The sequence below is a fragment of the Mesoplodon mirus genome, assembly GCF_964341445.2.
Source record: "Mesoplodon mirus genome assembly, chromosome: 3".
Lineage (NCBI taxonomy): Eukaryota > Metazoa > Chordata > Mammalia > Artiodactyla > Ziphiidae > Mesoplodon > Mesoplodon mirus.
Genome location: NC_138978.1, coordinates 194365377 through 194388329, shown reverse-complemented (window position 1 = coordinate 194388329; position 22953 = coordinate 194365377). Strand labels below are relative to the sequence as shown.

Below are 22953 nucleotides of genomic sequence, written 5' to 3'. Positions count from 1 at the left end.
TCACCCTTGCTGCCAACAGTCCTGACTACGTGGTAAGTGTGATATGCATATATTATCCTTGCTCTTTGGATCATGGTGTGAAAACATTTGGGCACCTGTGACTATCTGATCACTGTCCATTGCGGCACTTAAAGCCTTTTCTCATGTGCACCCTGCCCACAGCCCCTCATCTCACGTCACTTCCCCGTTCCCTTTTTCTATTAATAGGTCCCAAATGCACTGTGCCCTTGGCTGCTTCTCGCCTTTTTCTTACCTCTGTTACTCCCCTACTCTCCCCACTTCTTCCCTCATGCCAGTTTTCACCACACTTTAAGAATCAATCATTTACCAACTCCTACTTTGTTAAACTATGAATTAGTGTCTCAAAGTCTAATCTGTAAAAGACGTGCATCACATTTATGTGGGGTTTGTTTTTAAGGAAAAGGAAAAACCTGATTCCTGGGTCCCACCAGGAATAACTGAATAATAACATCTGGATTTAGAACCCATAAAAAAATCCATTATTTAAATGACCCCCCATGTGTTTATTTTACACTTTAAATTGTGTAAGCCATTGCTGTACACAGAATCTCACTGACCAATTTAGTTTACAAAATATGGTTACATATATTCCATAAAATAGCAAAAGAAAATAGAGTTACATAAGAAAATGTTGCCTTCATAAATATGAATTCATCAGCTTTGATCAATTAACAGTGAAATATTTCCCAGGAAAAGGACATAATAAAAACTACCCTTCACCTAAAAAATAAACAATTATATTGATGGTAGGCACACAATTGACCCTAAGAATTGGTGAGATATATCTTTGTGACAATCTTCACTCTAAACAATCCCAGTGTTCATGATTACCTATCGAGGGGGAAAAAAAGCCTTAGAGAAATGTGCTTAGTAGCATACATGGTCAGTATGATATTTAGATTTTTTGGAAGTCAGTTTATTCCCAAAGTTCATAGCTCTTTGAAATTTACCAGTCTCACAACAAATTCCCTTTGAGAATATACAGTATGTTGATATTTGAAATTATACTTGTAGCACATGCACTGGTGATGAATACATGATACACAGTCTTTAATACCTTTATTTCTTATGGTTTAAGCAATAGGTCATTATTCACAGGTGGAACCTATTCACAGGCTGGATTGATGATGTTCCCACTGCATCTCTCTCCTTTGATTATATTTTTTGATTTCTCATTGCCCATTATATTTGCATTAATGTTTTTCTTCATCAAGCCCAAAGTCTGGTGGCAGACTCTGATGCTGTTTCTACCTAAAGACTATATAATTCAGGGCACCAAAAGTTTTAAATTGTCCAGTGTACCAAAATTTAGAAGGTCTCATAAATAGTGCAATCAGTATTTCCAAATTCTGACTGTGCAATTTGGCATTCAAATCTATTTTTACTCAAATAAAGTCTTAAAATTTTAATATGGCTCAGTTAATCTTTTAATAATAGATTCTTATAATAGTGAGTTTGATGCAATTCTCAGGCATTGATATTTAAAATGTAAAGCTTTGCATTTTATTTCTCTTCTCTTTCCTTACCCAGCCTCTCATAGAGGTGTGTGACATTGTGATATAATAAGAAATATTTTTTTAAAGTTTTCATCCATGGTTCCTGGCACATAGCTCTTCAAATTCTTGTAATTTCTTAAGAGCCCTGGGAGCATCATTTTTATATTATTTGGTCTTTGTCCTTGGTTCCTGAAATATTGACAGTTCCTGTGATAAAGGTGAAAGCAGTGCCTTGTTACTCATAACAGCCCTTTCAAGCACACCAGTGTTTATGTTAATGAGGTGATTCTGGAAAACCCCTAGATAAACACCTGATGGGACCTAGTTGCCAGGGTAACCAACCAAGGGATTAGAGGGTTGGAACTTTCATCCCCATCCTCTGACCTCTGGGGAGGAGACAGGGACAGGAATTTGGGGTAATCGCCTGTGATCAATGATTTGATCACCATGTCTACATAATGAAGCATCCATAAAAACACCCAACTGTGGGGATTTGGAGACCTTCTGGGTTGATGAACCCATGGTGGGGCTGGGAGGGTGGCTTGCTTGGAGAGGGAATGGAAGCTCCGAGTCCGTCCCTCTTGCCTCCACACCTTACCCTGGGCATCTGGCTGTTCCAGAGTTGTATCCTTTTATAATAAACCAATAATCTAGTAAGTAAACTTGTTTTCGCACTGAGTTCTGTTAGCCACTCTAGCAAATTATCAAACCTGAGGAAGTGGTTGTGGGAACCTCTGATTTATAGCCAGCCAGTCAGAAGCACAGGTGATAACCTAGACTTGCAATTGGTGTCTGAAGTGGGGGAGATGGGAGTGGGACTGAGCCCTTAACCTGTGGAGTCTGAGCTAGCCCCAGGTAGACAGCGTCAGAATTTAGCTGAAATGTAGGACACCCAGTTGGTTTGCACAGAGAATTGGAGAATTGCTTGGTGAGGGCAAAACTACCCCACAGTTGGTGACCAGAGTGTTGACTGTGTTGGGTGTGAGAAGACTGGTGAGTAGAGGGAGAAACAGTTTTTCCTTTCAAGTTTCTAATGATATCAGTAAATGAAATGAGGATGGAGATAACTAGGAATTTATAATATACAAACCAGATATGCTGTTGCCTAAATTCTGAGTTGAACTTAACCTCAAAATATAATTAATTTTAGTAGGGTTAATGATTTCAAAGCAAGCTTGATTATATTTCCTTTCAGAAAACATTTCTTTGTATCACAAGACTAGTTTGAGTTTTTGGACTAAATTTTCTCTATCTACATCCGAAAAGAATGCCTAGATACATGCACAGATCTCTGACAATACTTTAAAGCGTGATTATTCTCTTAGACAACAATGTGTGAACAGCCTTTATATATCCGTCCAGCCCACTACAGTGTAGATTTGCCTGGAGAACAATGATATTTTCTATAGTCAATACCTTGCTCATATTAACTACTTAATAAATATTTGTTGAAATGTTTGTCAATGTCAGTAAATGTTTAATATTCATCCTTAATGTTTATTTAAATAAATTTGTATAGAAATTGCCCTCTGGAAGTTGGAAACAAGGGAAAAGTAAAGCAGACCATACTATTTGTTTCAAATATTTTCTGCCTTAATATATCCCTGGTTCAATGACATCAGGCTTAGCCACATGACCTGCTTTGATGAATTAAATATGAGCCAGACTGACATAGGTCACATATGCACTGAAGCCATGACATGGTTCTACCAATGCTCTTTCCCTCTGCTGTGAAAACACCAGTTCTAAAAAGGATTACCTCTTCAACCTGTGTCTCCAGATGAAGATACATGAAGTAGAGTTACAGTCAACCTGCCCACAATATGCGGTGGGAACAAAATATAAACCTTTGTTATTGTAAACTGCTAAGATGTTGAGTTTGATTGTTGCAGCATAATCTAATGAAAGCTGCATCATACAGGGTGAATTACAAAAACACTCTTGATCTTTATTCCTGTTTTTGTGCCAGTACCACACTGTTTGGATTACTGTAGCTTTGTACTATAGTCTGAAGTCAGGGAGCCTCATACCTCCAGCTTTTTTTCTTTCTCAAGATTGCCTTGGCTATTCAGGGTCTTTTGTGTTTCCATACAAATTGTAAAATTTTTTTGTTCTAATTCTGTGAAAAATGATATGGAACAGGATAGAAAGTCCAGAGATAAACCTACACACCAATAGTCAACTAATCTATGACAAAGAAAGCAAGAATATACAATGGGGAAAAGACAGTCTTCAATAAGTGGTGCTGGGAAAACTGGACAGCTACATGTAAAAGAATGAAATTAGAACATTCTCCAACACCATACACAAAAACAAACTCAAAATGGATTAAAGATCTAAATATAAGATAGGATACTATAAAACTCTTAGAGGAAAACATCAGCAGAACAATTTCTGACATAAATTGCAGCAATATCTTTTTTCATCCACCTCCGAGAGTAATGAAAATAAAAACTAAAATAAACAAATGGAGCCTGATTAAAACTTAAATGCTTTTGCATGGCAAAGGAAACCATCAACAAGATGAAAAGAAAATCCACAGAATGGGAGTAAATATTTTCAAACAAAGCAACTGATAAGGGATTAATTTCCAAAATATACAAACAGTTCATGCAGCTCAATATCAAAAAAAAACCCAAACAACCTAATCAAAACATGGGCAGAAGGCATTTCTCAAAGACATACAGATGGCCAAGAGGTTTATTAAAAGATGCTCAACAGGGGCCTCCCTGGTGGCGCAGTGGTTGAGAGTCCGCCTGCCGATGCAGGGGATACGGGTTCGTGCCCCGGTCTGGGAGGATCCCATATGCCGCGGAGCGGCTGGGCCCGTGAGCCATGGCCGCTGGGCCTGCGCATCCGGAGCCTGTGCTCCGCAACGGGAGAGGCCACAACAGTGAGAGGCCCGCATACCGCAAAAAGAAAAAAAAAAAAAAAAAAAAAAAAAAAAGATGCTCAACAACACTAATTATTAGAGAAATGCAAATCAAAACTACAATGAGGTATCACCTCACACCAGTCAGAATGGCCATTATCAAAAAATCTACAACAGGGGCTTCCCTGGTGGCACAGTGGTTGAGAATCTGCCTTCCAATGCAGGGGACACGGGTTCGAGCCCTGGTCTGGGAAGATCCCACATGCCGCGGAGCAACTAGGCCCGTGAGCCACAACTACTGAGCCTGCGCATCTGGAGCCTGTGCTCTGCAACAAGAGAGGCCGCAATAGTGAGAGGCCCGTGCACCGCAATGAAGAGTGGCCCCTGCTTGCCGCAACTAGAGAAAGCCCTTGCACAGAAACGAAGACCCAACACAGCCAAATAAATAAATAAATAAATAATTTTTTAAAAATCTACAACAATAAATGCTGGAGAGAGTGTGGAGAAAAGGGAACCTCCCTACATTGATGGTGGAAATGTAAATTGGTACAGCCACTGTGCAGAACAGTATGGAAATTTTTTAAAAAACTAATAAAAATAGAACTACCATATGATCCAGCAATCCCATTCCTGGGCAAATATCTGGAGGAAAACATAATTCGAAAGGATACATGCACCCCAATGTTCATTGCAGCACTATTTACAATAGCCAGGTCAAGGAAGCAACCTAAATGTCCATTGATGGAGGAATGGGTAAAGGAGATGTGGTGCATATATACAGTGGAGTATTACTCAGCCATAAAAAGAACGAAATGATGCCATTTGCAGCTCCATGAATTGACCTTCGAGATTGTCATACTGAGTGAAGTAAGTCAGACAGAGAAAGATAAATATCATATGATATCACTTTTATGTGGAATCTAAAAAATGGTACAAATGAACCTATTTATGAAACAGAAATTGAGTCACAGATATAGAAAACAAACTTATGGTTACCAAAGGGGAAAAGGAGGGGGTGATAAATTGGGAGATTGGGATTGACATATACACACTACTATATATAAAATAGATAACTAATAAGAACCTACTGTATAGCACAAGGAACTCTTATTCAGTACTCTGTAATGACCTATATGGAAATAGAATCTGAAAAAGAGTGGATGTATATATGTATATGGTATAACTGACTCACTTTGCTGTATAGCAGAAACTAACACAACATTATAAATCAACTATACTCCAATAAAAAAATTAATTAAAAAAAACACTCTTTACTTATCCAAGCCTATGATTCCATTACTTAGAATAATCATGGAATCAAAAAATGTGGATCTCACAGGAACATGGAAATTATATAATCTACCCCCCTCATTCTACAAGTGAGAAATTAGCATAAAAGATGCATTCATGGATATGCAATTAACTAATAATGGGCCAGGGCCCAAATCTGAATGTCCTGACTCTACTTATTTAAAAATTAATGCTGAATATAAGTATTTGTTCTTTAGATTAAAAGGAAGGATCACTAAAATTATAGACAGATATGAAATCAAAATAATGAATTCCCTGTATGAAAGAGTTATTGCTGCTAACTCACAACTGATTTTTCCAGTAGTGATGCTTGATTTGCTAAGAGCTATTTCCATTCTCTCTCCTTCTGTTCAACGCAACAAATTTGAGACCAGCAGATCAGACTGACCAGTACTCGTTGTATACACTTGGTCTCTGTGCGAAGCAAACAGAACCATACTGAGACTGAACAATAAACCAAGCCTCATTAGCACTCTGCTCTCACTAATTTGCCTAACGTGGACTTATTTTAAGGATCAAAGGATTTTGGATTCAGAGAAAAGAATCATTCATTTGGGAATTATCAGCACAATTATGTGAAGAACCAAAAAGACCACAGAAAGTTTAATCTAGGTTACATAGGAGCAAGTTTTGCCTCTGCAGATATTAGTCACAGGAGTGGAATAGTAGTTGAAACTGTAAACATTTTTAATTTGGAAAAGTTTTAAAGATGAAATGTATACTCAGTTATCTAGGACTAATTTTTTTCAAAAAAAAAAATACCACCCTGATTTGTAGTCTTTGCCAATTTCTGTGATGCAATTACTTCCACCATTGCTCATTGAAGCCACCAGCAGTTTAATAACTGGCTTGCAAAATTCCTGAATGTTTAACATGTCTTGGCTTTTGTGAGCTGGTATGAGGCTTAGAACCTGACAGGTCTGGGATTAAATCTCAGTTGTATCACCTTGTAGCTGTGTTTTAGGTATATCACGTAAGCTACCATGGTCTCAGGTGACTTAATTGGCTTAATAATAGCTACTTTGTAGGATTCGAGATATGGATAACAAAACCCCTGAGACCTCTCCTACTTTGCTCTTTTTTTGCTTAATCCAGTCCAGCAACTTTGGACACCTTGCAATACCTCAGACACTCTGGGCACACTCCTCCCTCAGGACTAGTTGCCCCTATTTTCTTTGCCAAAATGGTATTCACCCAGATATCCTCATGGCTCAACTGCTCTCTGTCTCTCATCCTTTGCTTTTCTCCAAAGCACTTATTGCCAGCTTATAATTACATATTGTACTTATTTGGTTTTTGAGACTTATTTGGTCTCACCCCATTAAAATATAAACTTCACAATAGCAAGGATTGTGGTCTCTTTGTTTACTACTGTATCGTCTGAGCAGTAGCAAGCATGTAGACTTAATAAATACTTGTTGAATAAAGGAATCAATGAAGAAATGAGTGAGTAAACAGTAAACTTTTAAATATTTATTAATTATCCTATCTCGAGGCTAGGGACAACTAATCTTGCTTGATTTCCCTCTAGAACCAATAAACATTCTGATCCAGCCAAACATTTTGGCTCTGAATAGTCATGCCCATACCTACTGCCATGCCTTTTCTTATTTTTTGGTCCCATACTGTTATTATTCTAAGTACACTGACTTCAGTTTCCCTTGTAGTAGAACTTTTCTGAGAACAAAAAGAAGGCTAGGGAATATATGACAACTTACCTAACACATTGCTGGAAAACTTTGGAGGAGTCACTGCTTTTTATTAAATTGGGAAGGAAACCCTACAAGACTGATAAAGGGTGTTAACAATATCAACAACCTAGTTCTAGACGACTAAGTACATTCCTTCCTCCAATTTCACTGTTATGGCAAAATCATAAGAAGAAAATAAAGAATGACATTATATTAATAAACACAACAAATAATACATTTACAACAAAGTAATTTATAATCATTGTTTTGAATTGATAATGAAAGACAGTAATCTTTTGGTGCCCCAAGTAAGAAACACAGTTTGTGAAAGAAAAGTAGGTTAAAGTATTGAACATTCATGTAGGGGAAGAGCACTAAGCTATTTGTCCCAAGAAGATGTGAAAACACATTTATGCCCAATTCTGGTGCCACTCTCTATATTAACCAGACTCTGATGTCATGAGGAAAATCTATGTGGGAGGAAATTTCTGAGCCCTCAATTCAAAACCAAAGGTTTAATGTGTGGAAGGTGGGGATAGTGTAAAGAATGAGGAAAATTAAGAGAAAAATATGGACATATTACACTGAGCACTTACCAAGTTTAAAAAATCCTTTTATAATTCATTTGCATGTAAAGTTAATTTTGCCCAATAAAAGTGGCATTAATCGAGCAGTTTCATCATAAATCAGAGTTTTACTTATAATAGATATCACGGGTTGAACTGTGTCTCCCAAGAAGATATGTTGAAGTCCTAAACCCTGGTACCTGTGCCCTGTCTACTTTATTTGTAAACAGGGTCTTTGTAAGTGTAATCAAGTTCAGATGTGGTTATTAGGATGGGTCCTAACCCAATATGACTGATGTCTTTATAAAAAGAAGAGAAGAGCTATAGACAGATGAAGGGAGAACACCATGTAATTATATAGGCAGAGCTTGGAGTGATGCAGCTGCAAGGCAAGGAATGCCAGGGACTGAAGACCACCACCAGATGCTGGGAAGAGGCAAGGAAGGATTTTAGAGGGAGCAGGGCCCTGCTGACACCTTGATTTCAGACTTCTAGCTTCCAGAATTATGAGAGAATGAATTTCTGTTTAAGCTACACAGTTATGGCACTTGGTTACAGCTGAATTTAAACAATTAAGTAAATGAATGGCAGATGGCAGGTTTCTCACTGTTAGAGTGGGAATTTACAGACAAGGAAGGGGAGGAAGTTAGAATGATCCATGTGGTAATGAAGTTAGAGGCATCAACATAAACTCATGTTTAGCTTAGTATATGTACCAAGGTACCTATAGATATATGTAAGGAAATGTGTATATATTTCTGTGCTCTATCAGCTGAGATGGCCTGAAAGAAATGATACCCCAGTGGCACCAAGCACACCTTACATTCAGATAATTGGTTTATATTGCCATTCTCTAGTGAAAATGAACCAGGGCTCACGGGAGCAATGGCTTATGGTAGGACTGGGGCAGGAAATACACAAGACAAGTCTGGAACATGTTGCAGAGCCAGAAAGTCAGGAAGTAAAGCACCTCACGTTGTTAGGGAGCAGCATAAAAGAGAACAGGAACCAAGTGAAGGAACTCCCAGTGGTCAAAGCTAGAACAACTTGAGAAACAAAACCGTAAAGTAGTATTAGACAGTAAGTATTAAACAGTAAAGTAGTAGTAGTATTACTAGTATAACCCAGAGTACAAAATAAATATCTATGACTCCATAGTGACATAAATACTCAAATAAATTAATAAACGGTGGAGAAAAGCCAAATCTCCCATGCGGAAGCATCCCAGGTAATTTATGTAGATGCTCTGCTCTCCCAGAGGGGGGCATAATTCTCCTCTCCTTAGGTGTGGGCAGTGCATAGTGACTTCCTTCCCAAGAAGAAAGTACAGAAGGGGAAAAAAAGAAGTTTACAGTGGAGAATCCTGACAAATACCACGTCCCAAGTGATTAAGGTCAACATCAGAAGTCATAAATCAAAAAAAAAGGAGAGAGAAGTCATAAATCATGTTGATTGCACAGATCCTTGATGTGATATCTTGAGAATGACATTTTACCTCTGTGGTCTTCCTCCCAATAACCCATAACTCCAGTCTTACCATGAGAAAAGCATCCCACAAATTCCACTATTGGAGGATCCTATAAAATACTTAAACAGTACTCCTCAGAATTGTCAAGGTCATCAAAAACAATGCCAGAGGAACTGCCACAGCCAAAAAGAACCTAAGGATACTTGAGAACCAAATATAACATGGTATTCTGAACAGAATTCCGGAATAGGAAAAAAAATAACGGGTAAAAAAAATCCAAGGAAATCTGAATAAACTATTGACTTTATTTAATAATAATGTATCAATATTGGTTCATTAATTGTAACAAATCTACCATACTAATGTAAGATGTTAAGAATAGGGGAAACTGAGTATGAGATATAGGTGGCCCTCCTGTATCATCCTCTCAATTTTTCTGTAAACCTAAAATTATTCTAAAATAATAAAGTCTTTTATAAAAAATAAAAACAATGTAAGAATTAAAAAATAATGCCAAAATGTCATGAGTAAGGAAGATATTCAATTCTTATAGCAAATGCTATAAAAGTTCCATCATTCATTTACTCATTTAATAACTATTCCTTGACTGACTACTCTGAGCTAGACAGTAGCTACCCACTGACTAAGGATATATCAGTTAGCAAAACACCCATGGTTTCTACAACCATGTCTTACAACCTCATAGGTAAAACATGTCAACACAAAAGTAATATTTTCAAATTTTGGTACATACCATGAAAAGAAATGCAAATTGGAATGAAAGTATGTATAGTGAAGTTTAATCTAATGTGAACAGGGATGGTGTGAATGGGGAAGACGGATACTCTCATTTTCACTTTCTAAAAGGAGAAAATTGGGCTTCTCAGGGATTTCCAATAAATCAGCAGTAAAATATAAAAGAACTAAAAACCCTGATTGTTGTTGTCCTCTCGAATTTCAAAATTTGATATTGTAATACCATTAATGGTAATTTTTGAAAATCACCAAAGGTGAAAAAAGAATGCAGTTCTCCTGAAAAATCTGATTCGCCTAAAATAAGCATCAAAAATTACAAGCTAAAATTAATTCTGCTGCATGATTCAGGGAACAGTGAGTAACCTTCATGAAGAGAGACTTCTACTGTAAACTGATGAGATAATTGTTTAATTTATGAAGAAGCTAAGATATCTTTTTCTCACTCTGATAATTCTGTAAGCACTTTACAACATGCTGCTGCAAAGATGTTAACTGGAATGGTGAAAATAAAAGTTTCAAATGTTTCTACATAAGTAACATTTTAAAGAAAATTAGACGATTACTCCCTAATGAATAACATCAACCTTCTCTGACCTATTGAGCAAACTCAATTATTTCTTAATAGCGGCATTAAGATTGAATAAATACGACCATATTTTGTCTTTATAGATTCTATTTCTTTATACTTTAGGTAGATTAAAAGAAAGCATTCTTTAAAATAACTCTATTCAAATTCAGCTACTTAATAATTGCCAACGGGTTCTAGAAGACGGGATGGTATCCCAAAGCCTTTGAAATTATTCAAATAACTTTAATAATAATTTTATCAAACCACATTTCACTTGTATACTATGACCACACTTTGAATATGGGTTAAAACAATTAATTTTAAATTAAACTAGATGTGGAATTTACATTGACAATATTCAATTTACCTCCAAATGCATAAAAGACTCAAGAAATACTGCTGTCAATCACTTTCCTAATGCATGGCAGCTCTAATAAGGTAGTTTCTTTAAAGCCTTTCACCACAGATTCATGCATCAAGGTCACAGCATGCCCCTTGTAGGAGAGCAAGGCACCACTTTCATGAAAAAGTATAGTATGGAGTCAAGGGTGACTCTTTTCTCTTAATTTTAAAAGAATGTATTTCAAAGTTCAAGAAGAAAAATCATTGATTCATTGAACGCATATGATCCAAAGAACTAAAATTTTCTGTGTGCTTTTATTGTGTTCTGAGCAGCACGCTAATCCCTCCGCACTATCCCTTCAACAGAGTCCATACACGTAACCTAAGAGCACAGAATCCAGAGTCGGACCTCTGGGTCCTAGTCCCAGGTCCACCGTTCACTGCAACATGGCCTCAGGAAAGTAAATAACCTCGCTGTGCCAGTTTCTTCAGCTATAAAATGGAATTAATGACAAGTTCTACTTGTCATGTATGTTAAATGGAAATAATGCTTGTAAAGCTCATACTGTTTATTTTCTCTCCTAAATAATCCTTCCGAGGAGAGAGAGAGATGTTTTTATCTTACAACTCTGATGACTAAAGTTCTCAAGAAAGATATATTGGGTAGTGTAGAACTTGGGATCACCTGTGTTTGAAACAGAGAGCTTATTGAACTACATACTCATGGGATCTACCCAGACACATGAAATACCTGGGGCTGGACTTGAAAGGCTGCGTCTTAAACATTCCAGCTCTCTGCTATGTACCAAAGGCTGAGATACCTGGGATAGCCATCTGATTCTATACAATACGGATGATTATTATCATACCTATCTTATGGTGGAGTTGTAAGGATTAAGTGAAATATAGCATATATAAAATGCTTAGCAATGTCAGCAACACTTACTATTAGCTATTATTTTATTAATATGGCTGGAATATAGGATCTGTGTCATGAGTACTAAGGGGCAAGGGTGGAAAAGAAGGCTGAGGTTGTGAAAGTTTTCAAGTCAGTTAAAACAAAAAGTCTAAACGAAGTGTTTTGACGAGGAAGGCAATATCATCACCACTTGTCAGCAAACATATTAACACAGATAAGAGTCTGCCTACCTAAAAATTAAACAAAATGAGGCTTCAAATTTTTTTAACTAATAAAAATATTGTGCTAGAGAACATATCAAGTAATTACAAAGTATTTATTTAAAGACTATCAATAAATAATCCCCCACTCAAAGAGAGAGAAAACAAATTATTTGTATGTAATTTCAGTTGCACAGTTGAGCCCCTAAAAAAAGAGATGGTACTCTAGAGGTTACATATTCATCTCCTTAAAAGCTAAGTGCAGCAAACACTAGGAATTAGAATATACCCTGCATTGGAATTACAAAGGTCTTTGCCATAAAACGTACCGTAAACTGACTCCATCTTGCGTTTTACGTGTCTTGTCATTTCTTTTGCTCCATTTCTCCCCCCACGTTTCAACATATCGCTTCTGTGCCTCACTTCGGATTGCATGGGGCCCACTTTAAGTTTCAAGGAGGATGAATACTATTTAAATAACAACTCTTTTCAATAAGTACCACTCTGGAAAAAAATCCTGAGTGTGTGTGTATGTGTTGCAAACTTACTGTTCCTTCCTTTAGTTTGACTTGGTCTTTCTCCACTTGCCTTCAGCTGCCTTAGCTATAGCATCTATTCCTGTTTTCACCAAACCTCTGATATACACTCAGCTGTAAACCATACAAATAACACTCTCGCTGGTGCAGCCACAGCAGGTGACCCAGATTACACAACACTGTATTCTAACAACAAGGAGTCTTGTTCAACAGCAGCTGATCTATGCCTTGCCTTATTGATATTCAGATTCGACAGACACAAATCACATGGCCCCTTTGACAAGCACACACTCTGCCTGTCTTTGTTTTAAGCATGTTCAATAGCTACTGTCCTTCATAAACACACAGCTGAGGCTGTTGGTCTCCTCTGATTTTCCACACTGCTGTACATCCGACAAGATTATCTCAGAAACATTACTCTTGTTTTAATTTGGGGAAGTTTGTGGAATATGACAACTCCATTTATAAAACAGAGGCACATACAATAGAAAGGAAGCCCATTTCTCTCTGGCAAAAGAAATGCTTTGAACCATTATCCTTTGGGGAAAATTGAGATTCTATCTCCTTGATTGTGAAAGCAAATGTTGGGACACAAAGTTCTTTAAAAGTGAAGATACATACACAGTATTGGGAATAAAATGCTATATAGCTTATGATTAATTTCCTTTTAAAGGGTATCAATTACAAAGTGCCAGATCTATTCCATAAAAGTATAAATACAGCAAAAAACCTTCTCTATGTGGCCATTTCAACCTCCTGCTCACCACTCAAAAGGTTGAAAAAGAACACTTTCTATTAGAATACTTACTGGAAATCATAGAATCAGAAAATTGTTCACACTGACTGGTCCCACTGATTTGTTTAACACAGGACGCTTGCTCACACTAAATTCTTTTTACTTTTTTGTAAAGCCTTGCATTTTGTAGAACATGTAACACTACACACCATTCCCATGAAATACTTAAAAGTCAGGAAATTGCCAGAAGTTCAATAAATGGAAGAGGCTTACTTTTTATGGAGATGAGCAGTGAGAGACTGAGGCAGAAGATGAGAAGGTGGGTAACTGTCTGAAGCGCCATGGTCTCGTGGAGGACATGCTCCGATGTGCTGGTGGTGGTCTGGTCCCTGTCCAGCTCCCAAGCTCTGCCTGATTCAGAAAGAAGCCAGAGTCTCAGAGCCCCTGGGTGCCACCTCAGCCCCTTCCCCTCCCACAGCTCCCTCACAGAAGACTCGGGGACTTAGATTCGGAAAGCAGTTGTGATTCTTAGCATCTTACTTACACAGGAGGATGGGGTGATTTTTCAAACCTGGTGCAGACTTTTTTCATGCTGGACTGGAGTCATCCCCCCTCAGACCTTGTGTACTACTTTCCTTGCTTTAACAATGCTGCCTGAAAAGGGCCTGCTTTAGGTGAGTGTCCTGAATCATTCTTAAAAGAGGAATTACTTTCTGATGACCGTCTTGGCACACAATCATTATGATCTGGCAACTATTAAAGGAACACCCTGTATTTCTGTATATTTACCTTCATCTTCAGAACACAATTCACAGACACGTCACCTTTTCATAAACATACTCTCACAACTCAGTCAGATTACGGTTGTTGATAAAATGGACAGAGTTCTGGAGACTATTTAGAAGCAGTTTTTCTTCCATAAACCTAGAGCCCATTCCTAATCCTGTTCATGATATTTATATCCTCTGGGGTTTCTTGAATTTTTGCTTTACCATAATTGTTGAATGCAAATATATTTGCTTATTTTTTATATATACTTATGCTAAGTACTGTGGTATTTTTCTTCAGATTAAATTGTTCAAGTCCTTAAGACTGTATTTTCCTTGGACACTTCACAGAAACATCTACAGTTAAAGTCAGATGTCTTATTCTCTAAGGTTAGTGCTAGTACATGGCCTTGCTCCGTTGTTAAAACTGGCTACTTGTTACACTCAAAATGCAATTTACATTTCAGATTTTGTGTAAAACTTGAGAGCTCTGTCAGAAGTTTATGTATTTTAAAGTCTCTATATTTCCTGCTTCTGTATCTAAATAGGGAATAATATTTTGATGGCTTAATGTTTTCTACTAATGTTATATGCTGACCCACTCCCAGACGATTTTACTTGTTATAGTGGGGCTTATCCATTTTAGTTATTTATTTCTTACAGAGTTCATGATAGTTATTGTTTTTAAAGATTTTCCCCTATGATGCAAATAATTTAGCTTGAGCAATTTAGCAATTAGAGTAAAATAATTACAGATTATAGAGGCAGTATTAATCCTCTATTCTAATCCCTGTATTTTATCAGTTAGAGAATGAAAATGCAGAGCAATTATACTGTCCGCCCAGAGTCATCTAGAAAGATATGGCAGAGTTAGGACTAGAGTCTCCCCATTGATTTCTAGAACATTATGCCTTCATATGCCCTATGGTTTCCATTTCCATCTTTATTCTTACATATCCCTTTATGCTTTTTGCAATGTAAGTTTATTTAATAAAAAAATGTACCATCTGGTAGGTGATGCTGACAATGGGGAAGGCTCTCCATGTGTCAGGGCAGGGCATATATGGGAAATCTCTACACCTAACTCTCAATTTTATTGTAAACCCTGCTGGCACAGTGGTTAAGAATCTGCCTGCCAATGCAGGGGACACGGGTTCAAGCCCTGGTCCGGGAAGATCCCACATGCCGCAGAGCAACTAAGCCCGTGAGCCACAACTACTGAGCCCGAGTGCTGCAGCTACTGAAGCCCGCGCACCTAGAGCCTGTGCTCCGCAACAAGAGAAGCCACCACAATGAGAAGCCTGTGCACCGCAGCGAAGAGTAACCCCCACTTGCCGCCACTAGAGAAAGCCCGCGCACAGCAATGAAGACCCAACACAGCCAAAAATAAGTAAATAAATAAAAATTTAAAAAACAAATAAAAAAATAAAACTGCTGTAAATAATAAAGACTTAAAAAAAAAGGGTTCCACCATGGACCTCATGGACCTCAAGGCTAAGCGAGTGACCATGTACAAGACCACGTGATAGACTGGAGAGGAAAGGAAGGGCTCCAGGCATAGAATCTGACGGTACTAGAAAACTTTCTGTAAAGTTGTGTTATGAGTGTCACAATTAAAGAGGCAAAGAAAATTTGGGTTTTTCAAAAGACAAAATTATCAAAGATAATAAGTGGTTGGGGAAACATGTTACACAAAGAATGTTTGAAGAAATTGTATACGTTGAGCTTGAATATAGGAAAATAATCAGATATAGCTATTAAACAAAAGAGTGAATGGCTACTATGTGTCGGATTTGGGGCAAGTTAGGAAATCTTTACAAAAGAAGTAATATTTAAGCTGAATTTTCAAGTGTGGGTGCAACAAATAAATAGAGGGAAAGTGGTGTTTAACGGCTTTTCAGGAAAAGGGCATGTGTATAGGAATAGAGGCATACAGTGTATGGGCAGATCAAGGAGCTGAACATATTCTGATATTGCAGGAATACAAGCGTGAACAGGGCAATGTCAGCACATAAAACCCAGTAAACCACAAAATCAAGGTAGTTTAACTTCTAATATGAAGAAAGGAAACAATCAAAAGGTTTTAAACAGTGGATTGGCATAATTTAATTAGATTTGCATTTGGAAAGATAACTCTCATGGTCAAATGGCAATGACTGGCAGAGGGCAGATGAGAAACATGGAAACCAGTGAAAAGGATGTTGTCATAGCCCACAAGAGAGCTGGTGGGGCCCAAACTAAATCAGACAGTGGGGAGAGAAAATTAAAAAAAAAAAAAAGAGTAAAAGTAAACTAGATAGATCGGAAGGACTGAGGTAGAGAATAAGGCTGCAGAAAAGCTATAATTTTTCCAGCTTGGGCACTTGGGATAATAGTAGTGCACTCATAGAAATAAATAATATAGACAAGGGCTTCCAAACAAGAAGGAGCAAGCACTCTCCTCCAAGTCAAACACATTGAAATACATGCATTTGGACAAACTATAACTTTTGTAAAAATACATAGGTTAGCTCTAAAAAAGGGGGGAGGGGAATATCCAATTGGGACAGAAATCTCTTGCCTTTTGGCTTCATGCAGGGGACGAATTCCAATTCCTCCCATTGGCTTTGGAATGCAGATTGGAAGCAGGACTCCTACTCTTGAACGTGGATAGAGGGCTCCCTGTGACAAACAGGAACCCAGACCTGCCCCATGTGTGAACCTACACCATGTGGAGGTCTCAACTTGCACTGAACATGGGGTGCAAAATTCTAAGCCAAAAATCTTATTAAAAATAAAAAGGAAAGAAAGAAGTACTTGTTTGGAAATAGGAAAATCAATGGTTCAGTGAGAGGAGCCTGATAGGAACCATTGTGTGGGAATGCTGTAACTCACTGTTCACACAGGGTTCCTGTGGAAGGCAGCCTCTACTGAAGATGAGCTCACAGTCTAAAACTATCGATCAAACTAGAAACCCGCCGCCATAAGAGACAGAAGACATGACAAACAGAAACATTCACACTCAAAAGACTCAAAGAAAATGGACCTATCAGAAGAGACTTTAAAATAACACTATAAAATGTTTAAAATTTTTAAAGAGATAAAAGAATGCATGTATTTCATAAAACAAGAAGACATCATAAAAAACAATTAGGCCTATTAGAAAGTGAACCAAATATAAATTCTAAAAATGAGTAGTCAGTGAAATAAAAAAATTCAACTGATGGCTTAAATGGTAGACAACACTACACTCAGCTAACTAGCAGATGGTTCTGAAGAATTCATCCAGAATAGAGCAGTATGAGATAAGGAGATGGTCCAAAAGAATGAAAAATGAAGAGAGGTAGAAATCTCTCTTCCAGAAGAAAGAAGGAAGAAAATGGGGAGGATGTAATTCCTAATGGTATACATTTTTTAAATATGAGAAAAAAAATATGACTTCTTGAATTTAGAAAAGCCCACTGAGTCCCTAGAAGATACCATATTTAAAGTGCATCAAAAATAAGTGAAATAAGACAAAGTGAACAAAATAAAATCTTAAAGGTCAATATTTGTCTTTAAAGTTAAAAAGTCTACAGTGGAATGACAGTAAAAAGTACTGAAGACTTTTCATCCATAAGCTAGATTTCATAAAACAAAGAATAGGAGGAGATGAAGGTGTGTAGATATAAATAAGTACGGTTATAAAATATGTTCAGTTTGAGGTGCCTATTCAAAAGCAAGATGAGGATATGTGATAGGATCTGGAAATACAACTCCAGAATTCAGGACAGCGGTTCTTCCTGGTGGAATAGATAGGTATCATATTAATGTACAAACATTTGCTGAGTGCCTGTTGTATACCAGACACCAGAGTAAACATCAGTAATTCATATATATGTGTTAAGACAGGCTCATTGTCCTTATGGATCTACACTCTAGTGAGCAGATGCAATCTAGTGAGAAAAAATACTTCATCATTCAGTTACTTGAGGTTTAAAATTGACTTGATAGAGTGCAAAGAGTACTGGTTATCTTCAGCTGATTACCTGCTCTGGACTGCAGATTCTTTCCTGGACGCTCTCTCGCTTAATACCCACAGAATCGAATCTCCATAACGTATATGAAGTTATCTCGATTCGACAAAAGAGAGACTGAGCCAGCCAGGTCAAACATATAATAAGTGATAGAGTTCAGATTCAAACTCAGTTCTATTAATCTATTGTTCTTAATTCTTGTCATGATGGTACTTATTTTTAATTGTATAAGTAAATTATAAATGTATTCTTGTAAAAATACTCTAAAGAGTCTTTGATGAATACCAATCTCACACTCCTCCCCAGAAATAACCATTGTTATTGTTTGTGAAGATTGTTTTATACCATTCTAGACCACAGGTTGACAGATATGTAGATGACTGATTGATAGACTGACAGACAAATTATTTGCCTTCTTTTCATTTTTTTCTTTTTAAATAATGATATTATAGTATGTGTATTATTATGCAACTTTCTTTTCTCACTCAACATATGTCTTGGGTATTTCTGCACATTATTAAATCTACCTAGCTCACACTTTTCTGTGTGTGTGTCTCCAGGGGGTCTCACTCCAGGTGTCTATGCTGACCACACAGTCAACCCCCGCCCCACCCCGGGCCCTCCTCCCTCGACCCACTTCCCAGGGACCTAGAGACCCCCCCACCCAGGGCCCTCAGCATTATCTCCAGGATCCACAGGGCTGACAGGGTCCAGCCGGTACCCGGTCATAAGGGACTTCTCCAGCATCTGTCTGCACAGATCTGGGCAGAGCTGGAAACTCCTGCGCCTAAAATAGCTCCAGGCCAGGAGCAGTGGCTCCATCTCCAGACCACAGCGGCCAAGGGTCACAAAGGACCAGGACCTGGCCAGGGAGGGCAGGGGCCGAGAAGCAGGTGGTGTCCAGCTCTCCGGCTCACACTTTTTTTTTTTTTTTTTTTGCGGTACGCGGGCCTCTCACCGCCGTGGCCTCTCCCGTTGCGGAGCACAGGCTCCGGACGCGCAGGCCCAGTGACCATGGCTCACGGCCTAGCTGCTCCGCGACATGTGGGATCTCCCCGGACCGGGGCATGAACCCGTGTCCCCTGAATCGGCAGGCGGACTCTCAACCACTGCGCCACCAGGGAAGCCCCCCTCCGGCTCACACTTTTTAACGCCACATGGCATTCCACAGGATGGATGTACCATAGTTTAACTGTTTCTTTTTCTGGGTGTCAGTGTTGTTTCCAATTTTCTCTATGCAAACAATAATTTAACAATAATCATTTTACACACCTCTTTTGTGCAAATGTACAAGAGTTTCTCTAGGGCAAATGCATAAAAGCAGTAATTTTAGGTTTTAGAGTATGTTTAGGTACTTCCTAACACATAAATTTCTACTTTATATGAATTCCCTTTTGCTGGATCTGATAAGATCTTGTCTTTTGAAAATAATGTCAGGGACTTCCTTCGCAGTACAGTGGTTGGGATGTCGCCTTCCAGTGCAGGGGGTGGGGATTCAATCCCTGGTCGGGGAACTAGGATCCCACATGCCTCGTGGCCAAAAGGCCAAGGCATAGAACAGAAGCAATATTGTAAAAAATTCAATGAAGACTTCAAGAATGGTTCACATCAAAAAAAAAAAAAAAAAAAAGAAAAGAAAAAGAAAGAATGTCAAAAATTTTCTCTACTAATATAAATTTATGTGGCCAATATTTCTTACAGAGGGCTGATAAATATGCCAAATTTCATAGGGCAATTTTAGATGTAATGTCTAATTTTCTAAATAATTTCAATATCATAAATTGTAACAAGATATAAATAGAGCTTAAGGATCATCTTAACACTGGGTGTTGATAAAATACTGTCAGGAGATTCTTGTATTCAATTCATTTTAACCCTGTGGTTATTATTCTATTTTGGATTCCTACAATCTAATATTTCCATTTTGCATTATTTTTGTTTATGCAAATGATCTCTATTATTAATGATGATTTCAGTAATCTTCTTCCCAAATGCTATTTTCATAAGTAAAGGTTATTTGTAAATTATATCCAAAAATAAATTTCATATCGAGTTTAAAATCTATTTATTCAAAGAGTAGGAGCTATTTTTGAATCCTGAAAACTCTTTTAACCTTGATTCTTTTTTATTCATCTTATTGTTTTCTGATTATATATCACTGATGTTTATAATGCTATCCATTTTCCAGTAGTGTTTACTGAGTTAGAGAGCTTTTCATTTGTGATTGCTTTGTTTTAGATTTTGAAAATATAGACTATAAAAACAAAAAAGAAAGCTAGATTTCATGAATGGATTTTAGTTGCTGGTACAATCTGTTATTCAACTAAATAAAATAAGCATTAATTTAATATGAGCATTGTCTATAGTCTGTATAGATAATACAGACTCTACAGATTTATAGATAAGTAGGTCTCGGCTTCCTTACAAGTACAAGAGAAATTATATAAAAGGAGAGAAAACACTCTGTTAATTACTACACCAGAGTGTACCCAATTCCAACGCTAAGGCTTTCTCTTTCCCAATGCCATAGCCCCACAAGGAGTCAAGGACTCCACCCTCTGTTTCGGGGAACCTTCCAAGTGTCCTGGTCTTTTAACAACAAGGAGTTAAGGACACATGGGACAGTTGGTGCCAAGTATAGACCAGAGTCACTGGGCATGAAACAGAATTTTCTGTTACATAATCAACAGGCCACAGGCAGTTTTCAAAGGAAAGTCTTCTAGAATAGCCTGGAGAATAGCTGACCAACTCTTTCACATAGGTAATGGATAATATATGCACACAAGGATGGACAGGCATGGTTTTAGACGTTGGTTTAACATCCCCATGGCTCTCTCATAGTTAAGCTGACTCTCTCATCTCTTTCTAATCAACTCCCATGCCTCCCACCCTCAACCAGGTCTAACTTGCCCTTTTGTCTCCTGTCTCTGCCTCTCCAGTTCCAAGCCCTATTTTACCCTCTCTCTATGCCTCCAGATCAGATGACCTTCATCTAATCTCCTCTGGGGTGGATGCTGAGTCCCATATTTTAGAGAGTCCAACATACTACAGATATAAATAAATAAATAAAAATTAAGAAAAAAATGAAAAATGACAAAATTATACATGACAAGGGAGATACAGTGATTTAACTCAGAGGAAGTTTTTTAAACTCTAAGAGATTACTTTCTACAACTCCATGTAAATAAATATGGAAATCTAGATTCACTGCATAATTTCTTAGAAAAATACATATTACCAAAACTGAACCCCTTAGAGACAGAACAAAATAATGTTTTTGTGTGCGTGTGATTTATCAAGCAAGGACCAGTTAAGGAAAGTACCACTTTATATTTTCTCCCATACTCCTCTCTCTCTCATTCACCAATTCCCACACTCTTCCTGCTCTGGAATTAAACCTCTCAATAAAACATTAGCACTTAAGCCTTGCTTCATTCCAGGAAATCCAAGCTAAGGCACACAACCTGATAACCTGTTAAAGAGACTCTGTTTTAAAATGTAGGTTTTATTATTATTCAGGTATAGTGAGGCCAGCAGATCAGAAGATGATTGCCACTGAAAAGATGGTTTGTTTGTTATTCACAGTTCTCAAGAGGAGGGGACACCCCATGCTAGGCAGGGCCACACAGGAAGCACCATGGTCATCCAGGAGGCAGAAGGAACAGTAGGAAAATGTGTTCCTTCCTGTTTCTGCAGGAAGGAACAGGTGAGGCAGGGTAAGCAGGTTTAGTTTAGAAGATATAAAAGGAATGGGTGAAGCAGGGTAAGCAGGCTAGTTGGAATAATTGCAGCAGGCTCTGGGGTGTAGAGGCCGTCTTTAGTGGTCTGGTCCCTGATCCTGGAGTGATCTGGGTAGAAGAATAGTGGTCTGGAGTGTGAGTCTGATAAAGGAAGTGGTGGGGTGTGGACTCTGAATTGGTTAGTTTGCATCTGAAAGGCGTGCTTGCAGAGGAGTCTTACTATTTCTAGGAATTGGCTAGTCCTGGGAGGGGCAGTTTCTCAGTCTCTCCAAGGTCAGAAAAAGATGTCAAAGCATTGGAAATACAGAAAATGAAAAGGTATGGTGAATTCAGACACTCAGTAACATCCAAAACAGTGGATGAAGTTGAAATCTCAAAGTTCTGTGTAGAAAGTTTGTGAAGGATATATTTTCTGTAGAATATATAACTATGTAGTTATATAGTAGTTATAGTTAAGTAGACAATAAATAGAAACATGATAGATAGATGATAGATAGTGCAAATTGTCACTCACCATCTGGTCTACAAGGATTGAGTCATTAGCCACTGCATTTGCTGACCTACGGAACACCCTGAAAGAAATTCAGAGTGAAGATCAGGAATGAGGCACTCTGTGCTCTGGGGAAATAGGCAGAATAGGTCCTCAGATAGTTAGAAATACTTCAGGGAATTTTTTTTAATGAAACTGGACTCTTGTATCTCCTCATATTAAGAAAAGTACTAAAATCATTAACTGAGATACCTGTTCCTTGTGATTAGCAGTAACCTTCTACCAAGATGTGTGCTGGATTACATGGACCCCTTTTCTAAAATTACATATATACCAGCCTCTTCCCCTACCTCTTTGGAGCAGTTTCTCAGAGCTGTATGAGAGGCTGTCTGCCAGGCTATAGTCCTCATAAGACACTGAATAAACTCAACTCACAGCTCTTACATTGTGTGTGTGTGTTTTCAAGTCGATAGTTTTGG

The 22953-nt window shown here is 37.9% G+C and overlaps 1 protein-coding gene across 3 annotated transcripts in view; it reads right to left on the bottom strand.

The window, feature by feature from the left end:
- Nucleotides 1-22953, bottom strand: part of CRB1 (crumbs cell polarity complex component 1) — a 246548-nt gene that overhangs the window by 188963 nt on the left and 34632 nt on the right. For 2 of the 3 annotated variants that reach the window (XM_082613804.1, XM_082613806.1), the window contains exon 2: nucleotides 13756-13893. In XM_082613804.1, coding sequence (XP_082469930.1) covers nucleotides 13756-13893 — 138 coding nt within the window. Of the gene's footprint in view, nucleotides 1-13755; nucleotides 13894-22498; nucleotides 22545-22953 lie in introns of those variants that run through there. The other variant, XM_082613805.1, reaches the window with a different exon arrangement.